This window comes from Lathyrus oleraceus, chromosome 3, assembly GCF_024323335.1.
Source record: "Lathyrus oleraceus cultivar Zhongwan6 chromosome 3, CAAS_Psat_ZW6_1.0, whole genome shotgun sequence".
Taxonomy (NCBI): Eukaryota; Viridiplantae; Streptophyta; class Magnoliopsida; order Fabales; family Fabaceae; genus Lathyrus; species Lathyrus oleraceus.
Window position 1 is genome coordinate 233,106,827 of NC_066581.1, and position 22,827 is coordinate 233,129,653.

The 22,827-nt window shown below is 37.2% G+C and overlaps 2 protein-coding genes across 2 annotated transcripts; both read right to left on the reverse strand.

Annotated features, from left to right (window-relative positions):
• Positions 1 to 1,205: 1,205 nt before the first annotated feature.
• Positions 1,206 to 4,158, reverse strand: LOC127126523 (receptor-like kinase TMK4). Its single transcript, XM_051055458.1, has 2 exons — positions 2,497 to 4,158; positions 1,206 to 2,412 (listed from the first exon to the last, which is right to left on the reverse strand). The coding sequence occupies exons 1-2, from the start codon at positions 3,926 to 3,928 to the stop codon at positions 1,271 to 1,273; spliced, it is 2,574 nt and encodes an 857-aa protein (XP_050911415.1). The 5' UTR covers positions 3,929 to 4,158; the 3' UTR covers positions 1,206 to 1,270.
• An 8,476-nt stretch (positions 4,159 to 12,634) lies between these two features.
• LOC127130599 (secreted RxLR effector protein 161-like) lies at positions 12,635 to 14,871 on the reverse strand. The gene is made up of 2 exons (XM_051059581.1): positions 14,336 to 14,871; positions 12,635 to 12,653 (listed from the first exon to the last, which is right to left on the reverse strand). Exons 1-2 carry the CDS (start codon positions 14,869 to 14,871, stop codon positions 12,635 to 12,637), a joined length of 555 nt encoding a protein of 184 aa, XP_050915538.1.
• Between the last annotated feature and the right edge of the window lie 7,956 nt (positions 14,872 to 22,827).

Consider the following 22,827-nt stretch of genomic DNA (forward strand, 5'->3'; position numbering starts at 1 on the left):
ATGCAGATGAAAGAAAATGTGATGGAATCATTCGCCATGTAGCTGATTCTTTGCAATGAAGAGTTTCATGACTCACAGGATAATGATATGTTATGTTCCCTTTTTCCTAATGGAGAAGGGGTCAATCTTGATGAAAATAACTCACACGGTACTGAGACAGTTCCTAGGCCTAGGGTGCATGTAGGGTCTATCGGAAGCCTCGTAAAATTCACCAATCCCTAGTACATAGTTGCATGCAGAGCCAACCATTGATATTGAAGATACTTGTAATTAGTAATTCTTGGACATATGATGAACACATGAATAACTTCGTGCCGTGTGTTTGAAATAACAATAAAAATAAAAGAATAATAAGGCTGCTAAGTGTGCAAGACATTATATCACTCAATCTAAGGGTGTTCCTTCTCATCCTTCATTATGAAGGTCTTCGTTTCGTTTTTGATTTTTTTATTTTTGAGGTTTTGTCTAGTCTCCCTTTTTATATATATATATATATATATATATATATATATATATATATATATATATATATATATATATATATATATAATATATATATATATATATATATATATATATAATTATATATAATATATATATATAGATATTATATAATATATATATATATATCTATATATATATATATATATATATATATATATATATATATATATATATATATATATATATATATATATATATATATATATATATATAATATATATATATATATATATATATATATATATTATATATATATATATATATATATATATATATATATATATATATATATATATATATATATATATATATCATAAGATAGAAATCTCTAAAAGTGCTAATATAGTTGAGATATTTGTATTTACTCTAGATAGTCGCAAGAAATAACATTATCAGGATACTTTTCTCGGATAATACCTCGAAAACACGCTCAATCAAAAGCATCACAATTTCATATTCTAGGATGTTTTGAAGACACTTTCTTGTTGTAGCAAAACCAAACTGCATAAGTTGTACTCATAATGGTATAAACCAAACAATAAAGCCAAATTTGATTTGATATGGATGGAAAATCATGAGGAGTGTGAGAAGTGCGTTTATACAGGTGGTGTGTGTGGCAATGGTGGAAGAAATGAAGAAAACCAGTTGACCATAATGTGGATGTTTTCATGCAGAGTTATAAACTACGAATGCCAAAAAGATCAGCCAAAGGATATGGAAAGTTGTATTCAAGTTATACAAACAACATAATTACATTACATTACACTCATATTTTCATATCCTCTAACAAATTGTTGGAAGACACATATGAAGTTTGTAATGATGGCATTTCAGGAGAATATAAGCAAGGTTTTGGAGGATATGATACTGACTCAAGTGGTCCTTGTAGCATTTCTATCACTTTACTCATCGATGGTCTATCTAATGGATTTGTTTGAATGCACCATATACTAACCATAGTAATCTTTCTTATCAAATCCCTTTCCTCCTCTGAGTATGCTAAACCGCTCACAAGGTTATTGCATAGCTCAAGATCCTTATAAATCCAATCTGCAAAGTACATTTCAGAAGTACACGATCCTCCAGTGTCGAAATTTTTTCTTCCACCAATCATTTCCAGAATCAACATACCATAACTATATACATCAGACTTGTAAGAAACTGCACCAAATGTTCGACTAAATACTTCAGGAGCTATATATCCTATAGTTCCTCTTGTACCAAGTATGGACACAATACTATCATTCCTTCGACAAATTTGAGCTAGTCCAAAATCAGATATTTTCGGACAAAAATCTTCATCCAAGAGAATATTTTGAGGTTTGATATCAAGATGCAAAATTCTTGAAATACATCCTTGATGCAAGTAATCTAGCCCTCGAGCAATTCCTATTGCAATTTGGTACAATGTATTCCAATCCAAACTACAAATAGCATCAGGAAATCCATTTTTAAAGATATACTTATCTAGTGAACCATTGGGCATGAATTCATATATAAGTGCTCTTTTATTCTCATAACAAAAACCCACTAGTGAGACGATATTCACATGTGAGGTTCTACTAATGCTAGCGACTTCGTTTATGAATTCTTCTCCATTCCCCTTCGAGTCGTTTATCATTTTCACTGCCACTTGACGACCATCGGGTAAACTTGCTTTGTACACAATACCATATCCTCCTCGACCTAATTGATCTCTGAAAGAATTTGTCATTCTTTTCACTTCTGCGTATCTATATTGCTTAATCGGTACCGACAAGTTATACGTTTGTATAAAATCCTCCACATTGTAGTCAATAGATTTCTTGGTACTTCTGAAGATCAACCAGTTTAGTGTAATAGAATACCTCTTCCTTTTGCAAATAATCACAATAAATATTACAATTCCAACACTAAACATTGATGACCCTGCATGCCATAAACAATAACGAGATTAATGTGTTATCACAGAAGTAAAATTATTTTATATAATGGATAAACACACTTACATACCTATAATCAAAAGATATCTAAACCCTGCTGTTTTAGATGTGCCTACATGAAGAGAATCAGTTGCATCTTCTTCAGTTGCATCTTCTTCTCCCCCTCGCTCAGAACCATTTAGTCCAAGCAAAGTATTGCCTCTGGTAATTAACATCACCTTGGACGAAAATTCGGGAACTCTTCCAGATAGGTTATTATCAGAAACATCAAGAAGTTGGAGTTGACGCAAAGTTGCAAGACTGCGTGGTATTGAACCTGTCAAATTATTGCCACCAAGATTCAAGATCACTAAACTTGTTAAATTGGAAAATGCCATAGAGATAGTTCCTGTTAAACCCTGATTATTCAAATCAATGCTCATAATTTTTCCTCTTTGGCATGCAAACAATGGCTCTAAAGAACAAGCATCGCTTCCTTTACTTGACAAAAGAACAGGAAATCCAAAAGCTTCAAAAATCTGAAGCAAAATGGTGACCTGTGGATCACAAGGTCCAACGCAAAAGTTGTTATCTTCCCAAGTTGCTTTAATATCCTTAGGAAACACAGGCACCGGTCCTTGAAGACAATTATCATGTATTGAGATGTTTTTCAAGGTAGAGAGAGGGAACAAAGAAGGTGTAACCAAACCAGTCAAGATATTTGAGTGAAGTTGCAAATCAAACAAATAATTGGAATTAGACATGTTAGGAATTGGACCGGTGAAGCCGTTGTTGTGAAGCCATGCTTGAGACAAGAACTTCATTGATGATATCACATCAATGGAACCTGTGAACCGATTCCACATCCCTTGGTCGTTGAATCGTAAATACCTTACTGCAGATTTCCCAAGAGACACTGGAAGCTTTCCAGTGATGTTGTTGTGAGAAAGAAAAACAGTATGCAGACTCGGAAACCAATCGAACATTTCCGATGGCAAGGTAGCTAGGATATTTGTAGCTTCAAGATCGAGCGTTTGCATGAGTGACGAATCAATTAAATCCGTAGGAAATAGCCATGGTATGAGATTCAAGTTATTGCTAAGGTTTAAGGTTCTCAGATCCGGTATCACGCGAAAGCAACCGTCTAGGATGGAGGTGAAGTTATTGTGACCAAATGAAACCGTTTGGAGAAGGTAGAGGCCAGACAAATAAGGCAAAGGACCGGTGAGTGAGTTGTTGTGGAGATCAATATGGGTGAGATTAGTAAGAGTGTTGAGATCGGGAGGGAGTGTTCCAGTGAGGTTGCTTGACGGAAGTGCGATGGCACGAACTCGACCAGACATGCAAACAATGCCGCTCCATTTGCAGAAGTGACTTTTCTGAGACCAACCTGTTGGAGTTGGGGTGAGTGCTTTCAAAAGTTGAGACATGTAATCTGCATCTTCATCTGCATTAATAGCAACACCAGCAACAGGAATGATGAATAAGAGGATGGATAACAAAAGATAACTTAATCTGTGCATGGCTGAGTTGAATCAGTGTAACGAACACCAACATTCAATTACTAAAATTTTATATAAAATTTGCATCCGCGTAAATCTCGATTGAACTGCAGTCAACGAAGGCGCGCCACCGTGTTATCATTGAATATTGCCTCTCAACATGCGCGTGGCCAAATATATATTCTTATTCCAATGTGTGTACACTTTACTTACCCAACCATGTTATAAGCTTTTTATCTGAGACCAAAAAATATAGCAACTTTAGCTATAAAATAATTTGAGAACGCCATATTTGTAACATGTAGTTTGATTTAAGCGTTTTGGCTGGATGCACTTTGAGGTCAACTTATTGGGTCCTTTGCTTTATTCTTTATTTATTGGTAGTTGGTTTCTTTATCTTGTTCTCCACTTATTTTGTTTGTGCTAGTGACAAAGTAACTCTTCTGTTATGCCTGTTTTCAGCCTTCGTGTTATAATTGTGACATCGAAATTGGTTTCTTCAGCCTTAAGAGTTCTTTATAACTTCAAATCTCTGTTTATTTTAATACTTCGATGTAATGATATATGTGATAAGTGAAACCATTGAATTTCAGATATGTATTCACTCTTTACAAAAGGTATGAAAGGGACTTGTTGATGCCATAAAAGGACTCTTATTGAAGTGTTTCTACACACTAGGGGACAATAGACTGATGCTTATGGTGAGCTCTGAGCTGGTTAACAAGAAATAATATTTTTCTTAGCTTTGTACTATGGTATGTTTCTCTGTGGTAGGTTATATATATTTGAAAGAAAAAGTTTCACAAAAATTCATTAGCTTGGATGGCAAGGGCCATATAGGACCTGTTGTCAGAAGAAACGATTCTTTTGTAAACTTCTGTGTTTTATTAGAATGCAATTTTGGACTCTTATACATACAGAAAAAACTTTAACTATTCTACTAATTATGATAAATAGTAAATACTCTTAATTTTCCCACTGTCTCTTAACCTTCCAAATCTCCCCATTAACTTATTATTAAAACCTACTAACTCTAACATTAAAGTTTATTCAACAAAACTCCTTTGTAAACTTAAATGTTTCTTCTATTCATCATGCCTATCAATTTCTTGCCTCTGTCGAAGATTTCCTTTGATAGTGGTTTTGTGAAAATATCTGCTGCTTGGTCCTTACTTGCTACATGCTTCAATTCGACATTTCCTTCCTTCACGTGTTCTCGAATAAAGTGAAAACGAACGTCAATGTTGAAGGTGAGAAAAACAAGAAAGGGGGGGTTTGAATTGTTTGGAAAAATAAGCGCTTTTTCAAAAAGAAAATCACACAAGGATTTTATACTGGTTCGCTTATAACACAAAGCTACTCCAGTCCACCCGGCCGAGGTGATTTCGCCTTCAACAAGGACTTAATCCACTAATCTTGAAAGATTGATTACAAACAACGTCTAAGAGAAAGATCTCTTAGTCCTCTCAAGTATACAGACTACACAGAGTCACTTGAGGAAATAAACAAACAATAGATAAAAGATTTATATAATCTAGAGTGCTTCTAAGAAAGCAAATATTACAATAGTAAGAACAAAAAAATTCACGTTATAAGCAACAGCTTCGTGAAGATTTAGAGAGCAAGAGTGTTTGCTTGAGCGTTGATGTTTCAGTATAATTTTTGCTTGTGCTCTTCAATGTGAATTGCAGCCCATTTTATATATCAGTGAGGTAGTAGTTGAAACTGATGAGTAATCAAATGAATTTACGCCATAACATAAATAGCTTCTGCCAGGATAACTTTCTCTCCTTGAAATGACTACTTACCACATATAGTACCTTCTTTATTGAAATTGGAGATTAACGTCTCTTTCTGTATTAGGAAATCCATTTGCAAAACTTTACTTGACTTTAACGTTACTCTTTCATAATTAGCAATTCCATGATCAGAGTCTTCGTGTATCTGAGAATTTTGGAGTCTTGCTTCTGATGTTGATCTCGTTTGAGTTCTGATGGATTCTTCAGATAGCGCTGATAACTTCTGGAGTTTAGACATACGTTTGTTCAGAGTCAGAACTTCTAGAGCTTACTTCTTGTTCAGATGCTTCTGATACTTTGCTGTTTTGCTCAGAGTTAGACTTTCTTGAACGTGTTTCTACTTCAGATGCTTCTGATCATTTGATAATTTGTATCTGATCTGGTTCTGTATCTGATGACGTCATCAGATTTCTTCCTTCTTTCTTTAGAACCCTGCACACTTAGAAACTTTTCGTTAGGGTGTCATTTTTGGTTTCATCCTTTGTTATCATCAAAATCATGGAATCTGATGTAGAACAATTTTTGTTCTTACAATCTCCCCCTTTTTGATGATGACAAAACAAACTTAATTAGCAGATGAAACATGAATAATATCATATCAGATAGACAGAAGCTCCCCCTGAGATAGGCTAGGGAGTTCAGAAGTTCTTACCAGAGCTTCCAAGCAATGAGGTTTCTTGATACCTTCTGTAATTTCTTAAGTCTAGAGTTAGATAAATTAATTTTTAAGAAAAATATGTTGCAGAGTGCTTAAGGTATTTAGACATTATTTTCATCAGAGCTATTAATGACTTCTCCCCCTTTTTGTCAGAATCAAAAAGACATAGCAAAAAAAAAAATTGAAGAGAAAAACATTGTATTCAGATAAACAGCAACAGAGGCAAAAGGAAACAAAACATCATAAACAAAGAAATCAGAGCAACAAGCAATAAGTCCTAAGTGTCTAGGGGTTCGGAGGCGGAGGCATTCTCTGAAGCAACATAGCCAGCATGTTCTGAATGTTGTCGTTGACAGTGTCTTGTTTATCCATTCTGGCACGGAGTTCATTCTGATCTTGCTTAAGTTCTTTCAGCGTCTGGAGAACCATAGGGATAACAGAAGAAGACTCCCCCTGAGTCAGAGCCTGCTGTGCTTCAGCAGCAGCCTTTGCTTCAGCTTCAGCAGCAGCTTGTGCTTCAGCTTCGGCAGCAGCAGCAACATCAGCCAGAGCTTTAGCTTCAGCTTCCTTTGCTCTTTCTTCTTCCAGCCTTCTGGCTTCCTCTTCAGCTTCCTTTGCCAATCTCTCTTCCTCTAGCCTTCTAGCTTCAGCTTCTCTTGCAAGTCTTTCCTGGAGTCTTGCCTCAGCATCTCTGATGTAGCCATTTCTGACTTGTTCAGAGATGTGCTTCAGTTTAAAAGCCTCAGAGGTCATCCAGCCAATGACTCTGTTCCAGTGTGTCCTTACAGAGTCAGGATCATCACTGACTTCAGAGTTAATGGTCAGAGACTTGACATTTTGTATTGAAGCCCCTGCGAACAGCATTATGGCTTCCTCAAGGGTAGGTATAGAAAGGTCAGGTTCAAAGGTATGAGGTGGAGAGGTTGAAGGGCTGAGGTTGAGTGTTAGAGGTTCAGGTTCTGCTTCAGGTTCAGATCTTTGGGGTGAAGCGTAAAGAGGGTTTAAGTCTAATGCTGGAGATTCAGTTTCAGCTTCAGGTTCAGGTTCAGCGGAGGTGTTTGGAGGGGTGATATCAGAAGTGTGGAGGTCAAAGGGTTGAGTTTCAGAAGGTTGGTCTTCAGAAGGGATATTGGTTGTTTGTTCTGGTGGAGGTGAAGTTGCTTCAGATTGTGTTTGTGTTGGTTGTTGTGAAGCAAGATTTTGAGCCTGAATTTGGGCTAAGGTTGGAGAGTCAGGGTCAGAGTATTCTTGGTCAGAGGAGAGGTTAAGATATGGAGGTGATTCTGGGGCTGAAGATGATGAAGAGGAAGTGGTAGTGTGAGAAAGATTAACATTTGGTGGAGGTTGTGAAGTTCTGGTTATAGAAGGTCGAGTTTCAGAAGTTGTGTATATGGGTGGTGTTGGGAGAGGATTAGATGAAGAAGCCAAAATGTGTTCAGAGGGAATAGAGGGAGCAGACATACCAGTAGTTTCTTGCAGAGGCGCTGGAGATCTGCTTCCAGAAGTTTCTCCAATTCTTGCCTTCTTTGCCTGTGATGCTATCTTTTTCTCAGAGAGACCTCTCTTGTACCTGACGAAGTCTTCTTCTGAATCTAGACAATCGTCGAGTCTAAAGTCAGAGATGTCAACACCTTCATCCAGCAGACGCTAAAGGTAGATAGCAACCGCATCTCTGGGTTCATTCTTGTAGAACCTAGCAAGACCATGAGGCAGCTTCCTCTGATCTTTCAAGGCATCCCAGGAGGTATCCATAGTGGGTCTGACTTGAATCTTCTTCAGAATTCCCATACTCTTGAGATTTCTGGCGTTCAGAGGCTTTCCAGTATCTATCGCCAGATCCTCCATCAGTTTGGCCTTCTCCAGATGATCTACCAGCTCATTCTCGATGAAGACATCAGATAACAATCTTCCCAGAGGGATGTAGGTTCTGGGCTTCATGTTGTTTCTGGTCTCCCTGACAGAGTCTTTGAGGTATCTGAAGAGTAGTGCAGGAAGGCAGATCTTCACACCCTTGTGAATGCAATACAGAATGCACTTCTGATCTGCATTGATGTAGTCAGAGGAGTTAGATGCTGGGCGGTGGTGAATAGTTCCCAGAATGATCTTAAGCCATACTCTGAGGTTCTGATGAAGCTCTTTGTTCTTTGAAGGATTTCCTTCAGTGTTATGTTTGAAGATGGTTGGATTGATTACTTCAGCAATGCGCCTTGACCTAGGGTTGATGTTGTAAATCCTTTTACCTCCATCTCTCTCCATGTTCAGTAAAGAAGCAATTGACTGTTCAGTAATTACTATCTTTACCCCCAAAACATAAGAGACGATGAAATGGTCATCAGCGTCTGCAAATCTCCAGAACTCCTTGATGAGAAGTGGGTAAACAGGACCATAAAGCCTTTGGAAGTAGTTTTCCCACCCTTGTTGACGAAGTTCTTCAGTAAGATCAACGCCATTTCTCTTCATGTTTTGAAAGTCTACTAGAGTTTCACACAACACTTCCAGTCCTTCAAAGGGAGTTGCTAGGTTTATGTGGGGTGCACGGTCAAGAACATGGGGTTCCTTGTAAACTGGGGTGATGGAGACTCCTGTAACAGTTGGAGTTGGAATGCTTGAAGTTTGAGCAGTTGAGCTTGATTCCATTTGTTGAGAAAAATTGAAAACTTGTTGTTGTTGAGCGTCCATGGTTGAAGAAGAAGATGAAGATTGATGAAGATGAAGTGTTTGGAGAAATGCTTCAGAGAGGGTTTAGAAAGGGTTTGAGAGTGAGTGAGAGTGATAAGTGTGTGAAATGTGACAAAAGTGTTTAAATACCCTAAGTTAAAACACATGCAAAACGACACATCATTCAGCGTTAGCACAAATTTCAAGTTAGCACGCTTGGGGGAGAAATGATTAAGGCTAATTAATGAATGTCTAATCCCAACAGTACGCACACTGCTCGAGGAGATCTCAAACGTTTCACCTTTGATCTTCTTCTGGACAGCTGTCTAGAAGTTCTAGGGTTAGACGCTAAGTGCTCCACGTGTTGATATATCTGATCTTCAGGAATACCAAAGGATTGGTTCCTGGAGATTTCTAACTCAGATATCTTCTTAACTGGTAGAAGTATCAGAGTCAGAGGCAGAAACACATTTGTTTACATCAGAGTCTCATTTTACATTCTCAGAGGCACAATTCATTCAGGACAATTTTGAATGTTCAGATTTTTTAAGATAAAAAGAAATCTATCTTCAGCTAGAGGCTTAGTAAAGATATCTGCCCATTGATGATCTGTATCAATGAACTTCAATGTTACTATCCCTTTCTGAACATAGTCTCTGATAAAATGATGTTTTATTTCAATGTGTTTGGCTCTGGAATGTAGAATGGGATTCTTACTTAGACAAATAGCAGCAGTATTATCACAAAAGATAGGAATGTTACTCTCAAAGATTTGCAGATCTTCTAACTGATGCTTCATCCAGAGCATCTGAGTTGTGCACAGTGATGCTGAGATGTATTCTGCTTCTGCAGTTGATAGAGCGATTGTTGACTGTCTTATGCTAGCCCAGGATATCAGATTGTTTCCCAGAAGCTGGCAATTTCCAGAAGTGCTTTTTCGTTCTATTCTATCTCCTGCATAATCTGCATCACAGTAACCCGAGAGTCTATACTCTGATGTTTTCTCATACATCAGGCCCAGGTTAGGAGTTCCTTTCAGATACTTGAGAATTCTCTTAACTGTTGTTAAATGAGATTCTCTAGGATCTGATTGGAATCTGGCACAGAGACAGACGCTAAAGAGAATATCAGGACGAGTAGCAATCAGATAGAGAAGAGAGCCTATCATACCTCGATAGAGCTTCTGACAAACCTTTGTGCTTACCTCTTCCTTTTCAATAATGCATGTTGGATGCATGGGAGTTTTTGCAGAGTTACATTCAGCCATATCAAATTTCTTCAGAATATCTTTAATGTATTTGCTTTGATGAACATATGTAACTTCTGAAGTTTGGTTAATTTGAATTCCCAGAAAGAACTTTAGTTCTTGCATTAAGCTCATTTCAAATTTTGCCTGCATTAACTCAGAGAATTCTTGACAAACAGAGATATTAGCAGAACCAAAAATAATGTCATCAACGTAAATCTGGCATATCATGAGATCATTATTTAGGTTCTTACAGAAGAGTGTGGAATCAACTTTCCCTCTGATAAAATTTTGTTCCAGAAGAAAATTGCTTAAACGTTCATACCAAGCTCTGGGAGCTTGTTTAAGTCCATATAAAGATTTTTTGAGTTTATTAACATGTTCTGGAAAGTTTGGATTTTCAAAACCTGGAGGTTGGTTGACATACACTTCTTCTGATATATAACCATTAAGGAATGCACTCTTGACATCCATTTGATATAATTTAATAGAATGGTTAATAGCAAAAGATACAAGAAGACGAATAGATTCTAACCTTGCGACTGGAGCAAAGGTTTCATTATAATCAATACCTTCTTGTTGACTATAACCTTGAGCTACCAGTCGAGCTTTGTTTCTGACGACTTCTCCTTTCTCGTTCAGCTTGTTTCTGAAAACCCATCTGGTTCCAATGACGTGAGTGCCTCTGGGTTTAGGAACGAGATCTCAGACATCATTCTTTGAGAATTGATCTAATTCTTCTTGCATGGCTGAAACCCAGTCGTTATCTTGAAGTGCTTCATCACAAGACGTAGGCTCAATCAGAGAGACTAGTCCCAGAGGAGTATCTTCAGAAGTTCTGAAGGTAGATCTGGTCCTAACAGGTTCGTCCTTGTTTCCCAGAATCAAATCTTCAGATACATTGATACGACTTTTAACTTTCTTTGGGATTTCTGGGGATTTAATTTCTTCAGAGTTCTGAGTGACAGTTGCTTCAATAGTTCCGGAGCCTCTGATCCTTCCTTTCTGATCTCCTCCGAAGCCTACAAATCCAGCGTCTTTAAGTTCCAGACTTTGGAACATAGACTTTCTTCCCGTCATGTGTCGCGAGCATCCAGAGTCCATGTACCATGACTGGTGTCTGAACTTTGCTGCATAGGATATCTGCAACATAGATAATCTTATCTTTCGGTACCCAGAATCTCTTGGGTCCTTTCAGATTAGTTTTCCCTGAGTTTCTAATAACTTTGGGTTTTCTAGCATTTTTAAATTTTTGTTCTTGTGTGTGTGTGTAATGATATGAAAAGGGAGATTTAAGTTGGTCACTGGTAGAAGTTTTATCTTCCTTAGGATCATACCCAATTCCCTTTTTATTGTTCCGACTTACTCCATAAATCATGGATGCCATAATACTCCTATCTATCCCATTCTTCAGAAATTCTTGAAAGGCTTCTTCGTATTCATAAATTATTTTATTTGAAGTTTGTGGTGCTTGAGACAACGCTTCTTCTAATTCTAAGCTTTTTCTCTTTGCTCCATCTCTTTCTAATGTTAAAGATCTGATTGTATCTTCTCGTGCTAGAATTGTCATCTCAAGTTCACTACATTCTTCAAATTTTGCTTTAAGACAGCCTTTAATGTTTTTAAACTTTTGTTTTAATTTCTGATATGAGCTAAGAGTTTCTGACAAACAAGATTCTAGATCAGATCGAGAAAGTTCAGAAAATACCTCTTCAGATTCTTCATCTGAGCTACTCCCGGATGTGGTAGCCATAAGTGCCACGTTGGCTTGTTCATCAGAGTCAGATTCTGATGATCCAGATTCACTATCATCCCAGGTAGCCATCAGTCCTTTCTTTGTCCTAAAGGTATTTTTCTTGAAGCTTTCTTTTCTAGAGTTGTCTTTCTTTAGCTTGGGGCATTCATTCCTGTAATGACCTGTTTCTTTACATTCATAACAGGTAATATCTTTGTTAGATTTACCTTTTGAAGTTGATTCTGATCGATCCCCTCTGGGTCTTGGTCTTCTGAAGTTGTTGTTCCTCTTTTTCCAGAGTTGCTTAACTCTTCTGGTTAGTAGGGACAATTCTTCTTCATCATCAGAGTCTTCTGGTTCAGAGTCGTCAGCATCTTCAGTTTCTGCCTGGAGAGCTTTGGTTCTGTCAGGTTTGCGTCTTTCAGGTCTGGACTTTAATGCTACAGACTTGTTCTTTTTCTGAGGCTCATCTTCCTCTAGTTCTATCTCATGGCTTCTGAGAGAACTGACAAGTTCTTCAAGGCTAATATTGTTCAGATCCTTTGACAGCTTCAGAGCAGTAACCATAGGTCTCCATTTCTTTGGCAGACTTCTGACAATCTTTTTGACATGGTCTGCAGTTGTATACCCTTTATCTAGAACCTTGAGACCTGCAATAAGAGTTTGGAATCTAGAAAACATTGCCTCTATAGCTTCGTCATCTTCCATTTTGAAGGCTTCATATTTCTGGATAAGCGCCAGAGCCTTTGTCTCTTTGACTTGGGAGTTTCCTTCATGAGTCATCTTCAGAGAGTCAAGTATATCTTTGGCTGTTTCTCTGTTGGTGATCTTTTCATATTCGTTGTACGATATGGCATTTAGAAGTATGGTTCTGGCCTTGTGGTGATTTTTGAAGACACGTTTCTGATCTTCTGACATCTTATTTCTGGGAACTTCAGCTCCATTTTCTAAGACTGGAGGTGTGTATCCATCTGTGACAATGTCCCAGAGGTCAGCATCATAACCCAGAAAGAAACTTTCGATTCTATCTTTCCAGTAGTCAAACTTCTCTCCATCAAAGACAGGAGGCTTAGCATTGTAACTATCTCTTTCATTTGAGTGGGCCATAGTTTTTCTCGTACTGGATCTCTCTACACTGTTAAGTGTTTGATTAGAAAATCAATAACAGAGCCGGAGCTCTGATACCAATTGAAGGTGAGAAAAACAAGAAAGGGGGGGTTTGAATTGTTTGGAAAAATAAGCGCTTTTTCAAAAAGAAAATCACACAAGGATTTTATACTGGTTCGCTTATAACACAAAGCTACTCCAGTCCACCCGGCCGAGGTGATTTCGCCTTCAACAAGGACTTAATCCACTAATCTTGAAAGATTGATTACAAACAACGTCTAAGAGAAAGATCTCTTAGTCCTCTCAAGTATACAGACTACACAGAGTCACTTGAGGAAATAAACAAACAATAGATAAAAGATTTATGTAATCTAGAGTGCTTCTAAGAAAGCAAATATTACAATAGTAAGAACAAAAAAAATTCACGTTATAAGCAACAGCTTCGTGAAGATTTAGAGAGCAAGAGTGTTTGCTTGAGCGTTGATGTTTCAGTATAATTTTTGCTTGTGCTCTTCAACGTGAATTGCAGCCCATTTTATATATCAGTGAGGTAGTAGTTGAAACTGATGAGTAATCAAATGAATTTACGCCATAACATAAATAGCTTCTGCCAGGATAACTTTCTCTCCTTGAAATGACTACTTACCACATATAGTACCTTCTTTATTGAAATTGGAGATTAACGTCTCTTTCTGTATTAGGAAATCCATTTGCAAAACTTTACTTGACTTTAACGTTACTCTTTCATAATTAGCAATTCCATGATCAGAGTCTTCGTGTATCTGAGAATCTTGGAGTCTTGCTTCTGATGTTGATCTCGTTTGAGTTCTGATGGATTCTTCAGATAGCGCTGATAACTTCTGGAGTTTAGACATACGTTTGTTCAGATTCAGAACTTCTAGAGCTTACTTCTTGTTCAGATGCTTCTGATACTTTGCTGTTTTGCTCAGAGTTAGACTTTCTTGAACGTGTTTCTACTTCAGATGCTTCTGATCATTTGATAATTTGTATCTGATCTGGTTCTGTATCTGATGACGTCATCAGATTTCTTCCTTCTTTCTTTAGAACCCTGCACACTTAGAAACTTTTCGTTAGGGTGTCATTTTTGGTTTCATCCTTTGTTATCATCAAAATCATGGAATCTGATGTAGAACAATTTTTGTTCTTACAAATGTGTTTGCTCCTTTCATGGTTTACTGGATTCTTTGCTAACTCAATTGCTGACCTGTTGTCAACTTGTATTATTGTAGCATCTTTCTGTTCTAGTTCCATTTTACTCATCAATCTTCTGAGCCATATTGCATGACAAACACACCAGGATGCTGCTACATATTCTGCTTCACATGTCGAAAGTGTTACTATTGGCTGCTTTTTAGAAAGCCAAGTGAATGCAGTATTTCCCATGAAAAACACATATCCAGAAGTGCTTTTTCGATCATCTATGTCTCCGCACCAATCACTGTCAGAGTAACCAACCAACTTGTATTTCTCTGAATTCGAGTAAAACATCCCAAGTGACACTGTTCCTTGGATGTACCTCAGAATTCGCTTCAATGCCTTCCAATGTGTGTAAACTGGCTCCTCCATGAATCGACTTACAATGCCTACACTCAATGAGATATCTGGTCTTGTACATGTGAGATAGCGAAGACTTCCTACCAAACTTCGATATTTTCCTGCTTCGACACGTTCTCCTCCATCAAATTTCGACAGTTTTGTTCCTGGTTCCATTGGCGTCGAAGCCGGATTACAGCTTTCCATCTTATATCTTTTCAAGATTTCTTTTGCATATTTTTCTTGTGAAATGAAGATTCCTGTTTCTTCTTGTCGAACTTCCAGACCAAGAAAGAATCTCATCAGGCCTAAATCTGTCATCTCGAATTCACGTGTCATTGTGCTTTTGAATTCTTCTATCATCTGATCATTACTGCCCAGAAAAATAAGATCATCAACATAGAGAGCAACAAGTAATACATTTCTTCCATTTTTCTTCACATAGAGGGCATGTTCGTACGGACATTGCTCAAACCCATTCTCCTTGAAATATGTGTCGATACGTGTGTTCCATGCCCGCGGTGCTTGCTTCAGCCCATATAGCGCTTTCTTCAATTTCAGTACCTTCTTCTCTTCTCCAGCTTTCATGTACCCGAGTGGTTGTTCAACATAGACTTCTTCTTCTAGTACACCATTCAGAAAAGCTGTTTTTACATCCATTTGGAATATTGGCCATTTGAATTGAGCAGCTTGAGATATGAGTAGTCGAATTGTCTCCATTCTTGCAACAGGTGCAAATACTTCGTCATAATCAACTCCTGCTTTCTGTTTGTATCCCTTCGCAACAAGTCTCGCTTTGTATCATTCTATTTCTCCTTGAGCGTTCATCTTTTTCTTGAATACCCACTTTACACCAATGGGTTGACTACCTTTTGGCAATTCAACTAGCTCCCAAGTGTTGTTGTGGATAATCGCCCTCATCTCTTCGTCCATGGCACTTTTCCACTTCTTGTCTCGTACTGCTTCTTCAAAACTGATGTTTTCAGCATCTGCCAAGAGACATACAAGGTGCACTTCACTTGTCGAATCATACAAATCTTGCAAACTTCGCATTCTGGGTTGTGTAGGTTCATCTTCATCGTCAGAATCTTCAAGTTTTGTCGAAATGTTTGATGGTACAGCAACAAATGGTTCTTCAACTTCGACAACAGCTTCTGTCGAACTGTTCCAGTCCCACTTACTTGCTTCGTTTATTCGAACGTCTCTACTCACTATCACCTTATTTCTTATGGGATCAAATAGCTTGTACCCTTTTGTTTTCTCATCATACCCAATGAGTATGTATTTCTGACTTTTGTCTTCAAGTTTCGTTCTTCGTTGATCTTGTACGTGTGCATAAGCAACACTTCCAAATACTTTGAGATGAGAGACTGTTGGCTTCTGTCCGCTCCACGCTTCTTGTGGTGTTTGATCTTCTAACTTCGAATGTGGACATCGATTTTGAACATAAATGGCACATTGTACAGCTTCTGCCCAAAATTCCTTTGGCATGTTCTTGCTTTTAAGCATTGAACGAACCATGTCAAGGACTGTTCGATTCTTCCTTTCAGCCACCCCATTTTGTTGAGGTGAGTATGCTGCAGTTAGAAATCTCCTTATACCCTGCTCTTCACAATACTTCATAAAAGCTGTCGAAGTATACTCACCACCTCTATCTGATCGAACTGCTTTAATGTGTCTGTCGGTTTCCTTCTCCACCATTACTTTGAACCTTTTGAACACCTCGAATGCTTCAGACTTTTCTTTCAAGAAATAAACCCATGTCTTCCGTGAGTAATCATCGATAAAGGAAATGAAGTATCTTTTGCTACTGAAAGATTCTAGCGTGATTGGCCCACATATGTCGGTGTGAATTAAATCAAGGATATGCTTGGCTTGATATTCTGCCTTCTTTTGAAATGAAGTTCTTGTTTGTTTGCTCAGCACACATTCTTCACAGAACTTTCCTTCATAATCCATATCTGGTAGTCCATGCACCATGTTCTTTTTCGCCAACCTTCTTAAACCAGCATGATGTAGATGACCAAAGCGTAGATGCCATAGTGACGCTTTGTCTTCGACGTTTACTTGTAAACATTTTTCTCGAACGTTTATCAGATTCAGTTTGTACATTCTATTTCTCTCCATTTCGACACGAGCAATCAGATGTCCTAGCTTGTCCTTCAAATACAGTATCCGTTCTTTCATCAGTATCGAATAACCTTTTTCTGTAAGTTGTCCCAAACTCAAGATGTTGATCTTAAGATTTGGTACATAATAAACATCTTGAATTGATCCAATCAACCCATCTTTCTGCAGGTAACGAATCGTTCCTTTGCCTTCGACCTTCACTTTCGATGCATCTCCGAAAGACACATTTCCATCTTCAATCTTTCTCATTTCTTTAAACAGGTGTTTGTGACCACACATATGGTTACTTGCTCCTGAGTCGAGATACCAAACATTGTCATTTGTGTTGATCTCATTTTGAGCCATCAAGAGAAAACCTTCATTTGCTTCAGCTTCCAGAGTTAGATTGGTTGTTTCTTCTACCTTCTTTTCGATTCGACAATCTTTTGCAAGATGTCCCACTTTATCACAGTTATAGCATTTGAATGAGTTACAATCCTTCGCATAATGGCCATACTTCCCACACTTGTAGCATTCAAAGTTGGAATGGTTCGACCTACCACCTCTTTGACCACGTCCTCTGCCACGCCAATTTTGCTGGATCGACTGTCCTCTGTCGAAGTTGTTGCCTCTACCACTTCGACCACTGTCATGTCCTCCACGACCACGTCCTCTTCCTCGAAAGTTTTGAGAAAAAAGTACCTTTTCGTCTTTGATTTGCTCCTTGGTTTGATTTGCATCCTCTACTCCTTCTTCCTTCTTTTTCATCTTACGTTGTTCGTGTGCTTCGAGGGAACCAGCGAGCTCTTCGACTGCGAGCGTCGAAAGGTCCTTCGACTCTTCTATTGCACACACAATATTCTCAAACTTATCTGTTAAAGATCTCAAAATCTTTTCGACAACTCGTGCATCAGTTACTATTTCGCCATTTCTGGTGAGTTGGTTCACCACTTTTTGTACACGCGTGATGTAGTCAGATACATTTTCTGACTCCTTCATCTGCATCCTCTCCAATTCGCCACGAAGTGTTTGGAGTCGAACTTGCTTTACTCGATCTTCTCCTTTGAACACTTTCTCCAGTGTGTCCCACGCTTCTTTCGACGTAGTCGAACCGGCAATCTTTTCGAAGCCTGATTCATCAACAGCCCTAAACAGCATGTATAGTGTCGTTTTATCCTTCGATCTCGTCTCTTTCAACGCCTTGTTTTGAGCTGCCGTATATCCCTCAGTATCTGTTGGTTCTTCAAACCCATCTTTGGTCACCTCCCACGCGTCTAGAGATCCGAGAAGAGCTTTCATCTGAATACTCCAGTTTTCTTAATTCAACTTCGTTAGCCGTGGCAACGGCATTTGATTCATCATATTTGCCATTAGCTCTGATGCCAATTTGTCAGAAGAAACGATTCTTTTGTAAACTTCTGTGTTTTATTAGAATGCAATTTTGGACTCTTATACATACAGAAAAAACTTTAACTATTCTACTAATTATGATAAATAGTAAATACTCTTAATTTTCCCACTGTCTCTTAACCTTCCAAATCTCCCCATTAACTTATTATTAAAACCTACTAACTCTAACATTAAAGTTTATTCAACACCTGTCACGTTGTTACAAATTCAATTGTCAACTATAAAAAATCGGAGGGAGACCAAAAAAAAAATCAATAATATAAAATAAAAGGGATCAAAAAATTTATTTTTTTAAAAGGCCTAAAAAATTATAAAAATTAGAATGGAGGGACTAAAACTGCATTTAAGTATTTTTCTTTAAAAAACAATTTTTAGAGAAAAAATATCATATATTTTTTAATTTAATTTTATATGACAATTTAATTTATTTAATGAATGAGATTTGTTGTAAAACTTTTAAACTTACACATAAATCTATTATAGAAAAATTATGATTTGATTCGTATGCATTGCCTGCCGATATACAAAGAGACACATAATTTACAACAATTATGTGGTATTACTATGAGAGAAATTGCACACTAATTATAATTCATTTCCCCCTAATCTTTGTCAGACAATTTGTCCAGAATGCCCCATTGTTGAAAAAATTATCTCATAATTTCCCAGTCTGAAAAAAAATTCTCAATCTGCCCAATTTTCTTATTTGGGTTTGTCCATTCATTGGACGAGTTGATGAAGAAAAGTTTTCGCTGGGTAGGCTCGGCCATTCATTGGGCGAGCTAATAAAGGACGTTTTTTTTTTTTTTTTTAAATTATTATATAATTAAATAACTTTTGTTAAAATGATTATTAAATAGTTTTTTAATTAATTCTATATTTAAATAATAAAATTTATTTTTTTAAAATAATAATAATATTTTTATAAAAATATTTAAAATAAAATGTTAATAATAATAGTATTTTATAATAATAATAGTTTTCTAATATTGTTTTTTTAAAATATTAATAATAAAATGATTTTTTTAAAAATATTAATAATATAAATGATTTATTTTTGTAAGAATTACAATGGAAGAAATACATTTTATTGATATAATGGAAGAAATATTTTATTGATATAATGGAAGAAATACATTTTATTTATAGTGACCGCCTGTTCCACATCTTGTGCCAATTTTTTTGCGTTTTCCCTTGCCCAAGTCTTCTTGTCTTTGTCTTGCGGGAGACGGAGATGAGTCGGAAGACAATTCATCATGGGCGTCTTGTTGTTGATGTTGTTGTTGACTTTGATGTTGTTGTGATGTCTTTGGAGGCATATCCATACTATCGAGATCTTGAATGCGAAAAGAAGGGATATTCATTAGATGATCATCAGTGAGGTCATAGTTGAGTAGTGAATGTGGGAGTTGTGTGTAGGTGTTGGGTTGGGTGTGTTGGATGGGAGGATAATAGACATCATCAGGATTGTATGTAGGAGTGGGTTGTGCGAATGTGGTTGTAGATGTTTGGGGTTGAGAATGAGGGTTTGGGTATTCAAAGTTGGGTTGAGGAATTGGAGTGTATTGTATGGGTGGGCGTAGGTTGGTTTGTTATTGATATTGTTGGTTGTAATAGTAGTTTGTTTGAGGGAATGGAGTGTGGGGATTATGGTGTTGGGTTGAGGTGGAATAAATTGTGTGTTGTTGTGTGGTCTGAGTGTGTTGGTAAGTTTGTTGAGCTGAGGATGATGGTTGGTTATGTTGTTGTGGGGGTGATGTTGTTTGTTGGGTTGAAGAAGCTACACGTTGACGGAGATCATTCAAAAAATATGTTGGAGCAACGTGCATAAAAGGAATTAATAAAAACCAATTAATGTATTCTCTACTCGGCTTAGACTCAATTACCGAGTTTCCTTGTAACACCAAATAACTTCTTCTTTTCCATTCTTTTAGATCTTCTTTGTTTAAATCTTGCCAATGTGTGTCCCAAGCTTGGACCATAGTCGTGTTATGGTGTTCACTTAGACATCTTGGCTGAGACGGTATTTGTTGTTCAAATCCAAATTGGAGTTTGACTCGATCCGTCTGAAGCATCTCAACGGAAAAGAAACATACCATATATGTTGTTGCACTCCAAACTCGGCTGTCACTATAATCAGGCACTGGATATTGTATGTACGGCCTCCAAATAAATTGTTAAAAGAAATATAATTATAAGAATGTATAAATTAAATTTAAATAAGTTGAATATTATAATTAATCATTTTTACATCGTTTTCTTCCATGTGTTCTATTGCAACATGGTACCCTCGTAGATGATGACGAGGATTATTTCTGTAATTCATACCTCGTTTGCACCATCTTGCATATTAAAAAAATACCTTAAAGCGACGTATAAATAATTTTGAGAAATATAAATTGCATTTAAATGAAAATCGTTACCTTAATGCATAAGGATGTGATGGAACCTCGTTACTAACCGGGGCTAACAAGGGTATGCGTGTGAATGCTCATACAGTTAGTAATACAACACAACCTCCTATGCTTTTGACTCCTTTACGGGTTGCCTTGCACATATTTCTATATAGTGTCGTCAGACAAGCAGAACCCCAACTGTATGTATTACATTTTTCTAGGTCTCCTACTAAAGGTAACCAAGAAGAATGCAACAAATTGTGACTCTTATCTGGCATTAAAAAAGTAGCAATTAAAAGTAAAATATAAATTTTTGAATGAAGAATATTTTCTGCCTCGGTCGTGTTTGGGTTATTTTTCAGTTGTGTTAATACGGCTTCTAACCAAACAATTTTGACAGAAGCCCCATTTTTATCTGAAGTTGTTGTTTCGATGCCCAAATTCTCCATGTAAACATCATTGGTTACATTTTTTGGCCCATTAACAGCTTTACCATTGATTCGGATATCGAGTAACATACTCGCATCCTCTAGTGTGATAGTACATCCACCCGTTGGTAAATGAAAGGTATGTGTCTCGGGTCTCCATCTCTCTAACAATGCAACAATTAATTTAGAATCTACTTTTAGACTTGCAATCTTGGCCACATTTGCAAAACCGGCTAGTTCCAAATACGGTATTATAACCGCACTTGGTTGAATGTATGTATGCGAATGGACCCGGAACCTACCGTCTTGTTGAAATTCAAATAAAAATGGTAATGAATATTTGATGTGATATTTACATATTGAATTTGTGAAATAGATTTGAAAGAGACTTACGTATTCAGCAATGTTTTCCGCCGTTCCACAGTGTGATTCGCCCATCCACAACAAAGACATTTTGGAATTGAAGATAGTGAATATTTGTAGAGAGTAAATATTTGAAGAGAGTAAGTATTTGTGAAATAGAAATTGTAGGAAGATGATGAGAAAGAATTGGAGAGGAAAGGATTATTTATAGTGATAAAAAATAATAAATATATAGGTTAGAATTGTATAGGTTGATTGGACAATTAATGGAATGCATGCAAAATATTTTGGCAGGGAATCCCTGCAACCACAAGATTCCCACGCTGATGAGAAATCACACTGCCAAAAAGCTTGCGTGTAGACTCGTCCCTTTGATGGAGATGATAATATCGTCTTTTACATAATGACACCCATTGAGACTGACGAAGATGTCAAGTCGATGTTTCAATGTCATATAACATTATCTCAATTACCCATCATTGAGATATATGTTCATCTAGTCGAAAATCTTGAAGAACAACCGAGTCACAATGAAAATCTTGAAGAACAACCGACTCATAATGAAAATCTCTGTTATCCAACGCAATTTGTACAGACATACGAGTACGGAATGAGTCAAGCCATTGACGAAGAACCGACTCAAAATAATGAACCTTTCATACCAAATGAAGAGGTAGGCGAGAATAATGAGGATGATCTTGAGGAGGTTCGATTTGAAGATCTATTTGGTGTTAGCGATGACGATGGCAATGAAGACATCTTCGACACACCGACCGTTTCACTAAGAGCGCAAACAATTAGTTTGTACAACCCACTTATGCACATGCAAAACATAAGTTTGAATGATGCTGAACCAATCTCCATTTTCGGAAGTTTCATACCAACTCACAATGCTGACGAAATAGAGGAGGGCATCGAGTATGAAAATAAGGAAGAGCGTGTTCTGGCGTTGCAACAATGGCATATAAAACACATTCTAGATTTTTCTGTGGTTAAATCTGACAATGTACGTTTTGTCATCAAATGTAGAAATTCAACATGAAATTTCAAATGCAGGGTCTCTTTGCGTAAGGGAAACTCAAGGTGGAGAGTTGGTAAGTCTGGTGGGCCTCATACGTGCACAACCACTTCCATGTCACAAGACCATACAAAACTCAGTTCAGAAATGATTAGTAAGAGCATAATGGAGCTTGTAAATCGGGACGCTTCTCTTAAGGTGAAGGTTATCATCGCTCATGTTGCTGAGAAATACAGGTATATCATATCCTACAAAAAGGCATGGATTGCAAAGTGTAAGGCAATTGAGTCGTTGTATGGAAATTGGGAGACATCTTACAACGATCTGCCGCAGTGGATACTGGTAATGAAAACATATCTACCAGGTACCGTTATAGAATTACAATCCTTACCTGTGATTTCAAATGATGGTTCACACTTGGGTGACCAAAGGATATGTC